At 48.1% G+C, this 6,445-nt stretch overlaps 1 protein-coding gene across 1 annotated transcript; it reads left to right on the forward strand.

Moving 5' to 3' along the window:
• Positions 1–1,217: 1,217 nt before the first annotated feature.
• Positions 1,218–2,061, forward strand: NGA_0170100 (uncharacterized protein; the record flags this gene model as incomplete). The annotated part of the gene is made up of 5 exons (XM_005854574.1): positions 1,218–1,351; positions 1,513–1,571; positions 1,637–1,741; positions 1,820–1,870; positions 1,977–2,061. 4 exons carry the CDS (start codon positions 1,218–1,220, stop codon positions 1,822–1,824), a joined length of 303 nt encoding a protein of 100 aa, XP_005854636.1. The 3' UTR covers positions 1,825–1,870; positions 1,977–2,061.
• Between the last annotated feature and the right edge of the window lie 4,384 nt (positions 2,062–6,445).

A 6,445-nucleotide genomic window follows, 5' to 3' on the forward strand; every position in this document is an offset into this window, starting at 1 on the left:
GAGGGGGTGGGGGCTCGATTAAGTAGATGCGAAGGGACAGGAGAAGTCATTGAGGGGAGATGACAAGCCAAGAAAACGACTCCGTGCTTGGGAGACGGAATTTATAAAAGGAATCAAAGCAAGCATGGAGACTAGTTCAGAGAGAGGCTACTTTAAATTTCTCCATATTGTCTTGATTTTCCATACTGCATTTCGAGAGAGTGGTGCAAGTAGGAGAAAAGGGTTCAATTCGAGCTTTCTAACCAAATAAGCACCTTTTTTGTACTTTTGACTACGCATGGTATCACATATTGGCCTGGAGATCCCCACCATCGACTTGTGGTTCATTGGCGTAATGACGTACTATGATTTCACGACTAAGGCATCCCCCTGTCGAAACCATTCCGAGCCACTTCCGACCCCGAAATAATTTTTGGAAATTTTTCAAATGGATGAAATGCCTCTATGTCGTGTGCAATCGTGCCCTCGGAGGGATCGCTGCCCCTGAGAGGATAATTTTTTGTTTATTTCGTCCCTTGACCCCCTCCAGGGCCGGGCTCAATCGTATCTCGCTGACGCCGTACATCCGGGTCAGCGTCGGAAAACATTTCCTGACAGCGCCTTGGAACCTGAGTTGAACACGATGGCAGGCCGCATATCCTCTAAAAGGCGCAATGGAAGCAAAATCTGGTTTCCAATTGTGTAATGACAGAAATTCGTGTTCATTCAATAGCAGAAAAGGTCTTCGAATTCCGTTGAAGTCGTTTAGCCTCCTCTAAGGTGTCACGGCTCTAGACTGTCAAACGCTGACTTGCTTTTCTGATACGGCACAATTTCTTGTATAAAACAAATTTGCAGAAGGAATTAATAAAGTGTGGGTGTGCTGTATCTATGGAGACTAGAAAATTGAGTTTTAATCCGGGCGGCCCAAGTGTCTGCAGAAACGACCGCGGGGATTTGCATCATCCACCTTGGCACTTATACTGAACCATTATTTGATTTTTTTCAATACACAGTAATAGAGACAAGAAACTATGTAAATTTAATGTCTGGCCAAGTAATATACGTGCAGAATGAGCTGTAGCAGGAAAAATGTCGATTGCGTCAGGAGCCTATATTATATGGACCAAATTCCGCAAGCTTGGATGAATTTACGTTCTATCCCTTCCGGCTGATTTGCACAGCGTCCACACCACATTATTACAGCTTTCTGTATCTTCTACCGGGCCATCGACGAAATGAACATCTCCCAAGAGGGGGACTTTAAAACGACCGAAGGCCAAGTAATTGGGGTAGCCCCGACGTCGATTCCTGACTATGAGGGTGTCAGAAAGCGCAAGAATATCGAGACCTCCAGGACAGCCGAGGATCGGTGCGTCTCCTCATATGGACCAGATTGATGGAGATCAACGAGCCGTAGAAAGCCGGTGATAGTATCTCAAGTCAATAAATGGATGAGCCGTAGAAGCGAGAAGAGGAACGGAAAACGGCGTCAACAACGACCTTAACTTTCCCCCTTGACAGTGTAAACAGGCAATTAATACTGGCTGGGGTCATGAATCCTGAGGAGAAGAGCTATTGTCTCCGCGCAGGTACGTTGAGAAACGATGTAGGAAGAGCTAGGGAAAAATAGATCCAACTTGACACGCGAATGCAGAACGAGGGAGGGGTACAAGGGATGGCGGCATTCTCGTCGTCATGTTGTCGAGCATCAACGATATTTACAGGCCTCGCAAAGGGATTTTACAATTTCAAAGGCCGGGTAAGTGAGTGAGAGGGGTACTTGGAGGTCTTAGCTGAGATCCCACTGTCTGACGCCTCTGGTTTCCTCTTTCTGCAGGTTGAGGATCTTGAGCGCGTCATTTGGCGGGGAAAATGCATCAATAAGAAGGTAAGAGAGGATACTGGCGCAAGAGTGATTTGCTCTATTTTCACATTTTATTGGTTGGTCTTCTAAAACCTTTTTCTACTTCTTTTATTCATAATTACACTTTAAGTGCCGCGAATCGCAAGCAGCAACGGTGAGAATGCTATTGGATCAACCCGACAATGGAGCTGACCACATTCTTCACAAGGCAAAGGTACGAATTCACGATTTGCTTTCGATGCATTAGTCGCACAACGAGATGTGGCCTTCTCAACTCACGAACTTGATCGGACGGGTAGTTGTCAAATAAGGAGGGGAATCTTGGGGGGGGGGAACGCACAAGAAAGACATAGCAAGACGAAGTAGTAGCGATAATTAATATGATAGACAAAGACTTTGGGTCGACCCCTTTTAAAAATCCGTGAAAGTACCAATCTGTCTTTTCCTCACTCCTTCTTCCCGCCGCTTTGAGGGTGCTGTGGTGGTCTGCTCAGTCTGCGAGGAGAGGATGTATGTGACGCGCCTGTGCGAGGGCCGGCCAGAGAAGGACACAGGAAAGGTAAAAGCTAAAAGACAGGAAGAAACGAAAGTAAATGAAGAGTATGGAGAGAACTGGAATCTTTATATTCGATGTGATAAGCAATTTTGATCTGGACACAAGCATGCTCAATAAATCAATGCAGTTCCATCATCATTGCAAGGATTGTGGAGGCTTGGGTATCTGCACACGAAACGCAACCAACGCGGTAGGAGAATCAGTAGGCTATGGAGGGAGGGAGCAGGAAATAGGGAACATCACTTCGGAGCCCCTATAATGTAGTCTTTTACAGCGACTTTCCTCCAAACCGCTTTCCTAACCGTGCTCTTGCTTCCTATTTCTACCCTTTCTTATTTGCTTTTTATTGTCGTGCAGCATTGTCGATATTGCCACCACCATTTCGACACGGGAATATTCCAAACAGCCCAGTGCCCATGCAAGGAGACAGTGGTTGTTTGCTGCAGCGTTGCGTAAGGCGTTGTCGCCCTCATCTCTATTTTGGCCGTGTTGCCGCTTGACATGGAGTAGTGCCATGATGTGTTGAAAGGAGTTTCTCATTACATGTGATTATAAATAGGAATGTAATAAATTTTTCTTGAAGAATTGGATGGGGCGCACTCTTATTCTACCATAATGAGGTCACTCTCTGTGGATTCAAAAGGCCTGGAGAGCAGAAAGACAAAGAGGTAGCAAACTTTTTATATAATCTGCACTTGGAATTCGGGGTTTAAGACTTGGAATTGCGTACTGTATCACAACTTTGACATACTTGAAATACAGTATTTACGGACTAAATGTGTAAGAACATAAAAAAGGGGATAAATGGTATGTCCAAGACAGCACTGGAGATGTATTTTGATTCAATTTTCAGGAAAACCGCACGAAAGCGAAAGTTTCGAAGCCTATGCTTTGATCGCTTGAACGAAAGTGACCGTGCGCATTAAAGTAAATGTCTTGCCTCCAAATCAGGGCTTCCTCGTTGCTGTCCCCTCTGCAATAAGAAGCTGTCGAAAAATCCTTTAATATCAATTGAAATCACCTTTGGTATTCACACTTCTCGACATCCTTCTCAGTACATTTCGTCCCTTTACAATGCCTCTATGGACATTGCCGTAACACCCGCTGCCTCCTAAATGATTTACATCATCCTTCCTCATCCTGGTACAGGACTCTCTGTCCCCCCTTCTCTCCTCTTTCTTTCCCAAGATGCAGTATCCTTTCCTCTCAATGAAAATGTGTCCAAGACTTCCCCCCCTTCTGCGTCGCTTAAGAAGGTTATCGTCAAGTGTGTGCGATTTACGGTCATCAGCGTCAGCCCAAAGTGCTTATCATCTACCTTCTCGAAGATGGAGGGCTGGTTGGGGAGCACTGCGAACAAAAGAGAAAGCAGAGAAATGGAATGGCACGAGATTAAGTCTTAAAGGCGAAACAAGATAAAAGGGCGTCTACGTATGAAAACAAATCTTTCAAATATGTTTTCTCAGAAAGAGGCATGCTTCGCTAAATACCATCGCTTCTCCGTCCCTTTCCCGTCATCCCGCGCCGTTCCATTTCCCCTCTTCTCTCACCATTTTGGCTCAAACCTTGCCCCGCCATCCCCACTACAACATGGACTGGAGCCTTGTAGACCGCGTCGCTGCTGGCAGCGAGACATTTGTTCCGGTATACTTGGCAGGTGCGCTGATAGGAGCTAGTGGACAAAAACGAGGGGATATCGTTACATGAGAAGGTAGAGAAGATAATGGAAACAATGCGCCGTTCTAGAATGTATGCCTGCTTGGGCTATCCTTCCAGAGGCAAACAAGATCAGACGACCGTAGATGATCAACCATTGCCCCTGAAATCGGATCAACGAGGCGTGCAGCGACATGGTACCGTCTTCCCGAGGAGAAACAGAATACTCACTGATGGTGACCGTACAGCCCCAAATCCACTTTATATTGCACCTAAATCAGAGTGGGAAGTGCCGGTGAGTGTGAGCCTTGTGTCTCCTGTTTCTTCTCGACCATTTCCCCTCCTTACCATCACGTCCTCCAGACTTTGCTGCATCAGGCGGGCGACGGCCTGGTCCGAGGAAGCATCCTCGCCGTCGTCCCAGTCACTGTCAATATATAAAGGCCGGTGGGCAGCTACAACGACCCAAGGAGTGAGCGTGCGGTTGACCTGGAAGAAGAGAAAAGAAAGGCGAAGGGGAGGGGCGGATCATCACTGAGTCACTGGAAAGAGGTAGTGACGGACTCCTCCCTTGTAGGAAGGAAGTCGTCGTGGCAAGGAGCAACGAGAGAGGAGTCTGAATAGGGTGAAGACGGTAAGTGCGAAATAGAACCCTGAAGAACGAAAATATTGGGATAAAAGAGATGCGAATCCGTCTCCTTCCCCACCTTGTTGGAGAGCGCGTCGATCATGAAACTGAACTGAGCCGAGCCCGGCGAGAAGTCCTGTGTCCAGCTCTATGGTCAGTACTAGCCTTTGATCTTTCCCTCCATTCCTCCCTCCCTCCCTCCCTCCCTTCCTTCCTTCCTCTTCTCCTCGCGCCGAACCTTTTCAGTGCATAGGACAACCCAATGCACGGGACCAGTGCTGAAATCATACCAGGGTTCATCTTTTTCCAGCTCCCGCCACGGACCCGGCATGGGAAAGCGAAGCTGAGTGGGTACGCCGCACTCTCCTCCACTGTCCTCCCCTGGGGAAAAAATACAAGAAGAGATGAGAGGGTGTACGGTGAAGCATACAGAATGAAGGCCGAGAGATGATGCAACCTGAAAGTACGCAGTCTAGATTCCAAAAACATCCAAACGGCGAAAGAAATTGACGACAATTATAAAATTATGAGGGAAGCGGCGCAGTATGAAAGGACGGCTGGGATTCATTAAAAATTTGGGCAATGTCGTGGATAGTCCGCAAAAGGGAAAGTCGGGAGAGAAAGAGGAAAAAGAGGATACGAGAAGCGAGAGTGGAAGGAAAATCAGACATCTTACCCGTGAAGAGGGAGGGCGACACGTGAACTCTCGATACATCACTGGCGTCGCGCTCATGATTGCCAGAGGAAACCATCCAAGGTACGACCTATTAATACAGGAGTCCGGAAATCAAAAAGGCAGAAGGAGTGCAAGAGGTGAAGATATTTGAAAAAGCGGTCGATTCAGCAAGACCGAGAAGCGTAAAGTGGAGTAAAGAGGATGAAACAGACATGGAAAGAAGGTTAAGGGGAGAAATACCTTCATGATGGCCTGGTTTTGGCTCAAGAACTCGTCCCATTGGTAGTCATAGCCCTTGGCATACGAGAGATCGCCAATGTGGAGGACAAGGGAGAGGGGGGGATGGATCGACGGCGAGAGGGCTCCCATCAGGAGCCGGGTGGTGTTCAATGATGCCACCTGGGTTCGGCCGAGAAAAGGACCGTAAGAAGGGAGAGAAGGGTGCGACGTCAGAAGTACGAGGGAGACACGAAACCGATACCATGACAAAAGACAAAATCGACAAGCTGTGAGGTCGAGCAACGGTGTACAACGCTCGTTTGCTACCATTTTCTCCCTACCTCCTCCCCTCCGATATCCAAGCTTCCGTCCTCCTCAGCAGTTCCCATGTCTCCAAAGACTGCAAATGTAAAGGTCTCCACCTTTCCCTCTTCTGCCTCGCGCCTCGAAAAGTAGCCTGGAGCCTTGAAAGTTATGCATTCGCTCCATACATTCAGATCTGTGGCACCGAATGCAGCCCCCCCAAACAGAGATGGTTAGACACCTCGATGGTGATTTTCCTCACGACATAAATTAATTTGTCTCTCCCTCTCTATACTCCATTTCCCTCTCACTTCCTCACCAGCGTCCCCGACGCGGTATACGTATGATACCCCCCCCTTCAGTCCCGTCATGACGCCTGTATGGAGCGCTCCGGGATCGTGGTAGCCGATGCTGGTAGCAGGGGGAGAACAGAGGTCGCCCCGTGAGTAGGTAGTGGTGAGGGCCAGGGAGGAGTGCTGCCAGGGGACGGAAAGGAAGGAGGTCAAACGAGCGATGCTGAGATGTTCCATGCCGTGCACGACCTGAGGGCGATAAGGGAGA

Source organism: Nannochloropsis gaditana (genome assembly GCF_000240725.1).
Source record: "Nannochloropsis gaditana CCMP526 unplaced genomic scaffold scaffold459, whole genome shotgun sequence".
NCBI lineage: Eukaryota > Eustigmatophyceae > Eustigmatales > Monodopsidaceae > Microchloropsis > Microchloropsis gaditana.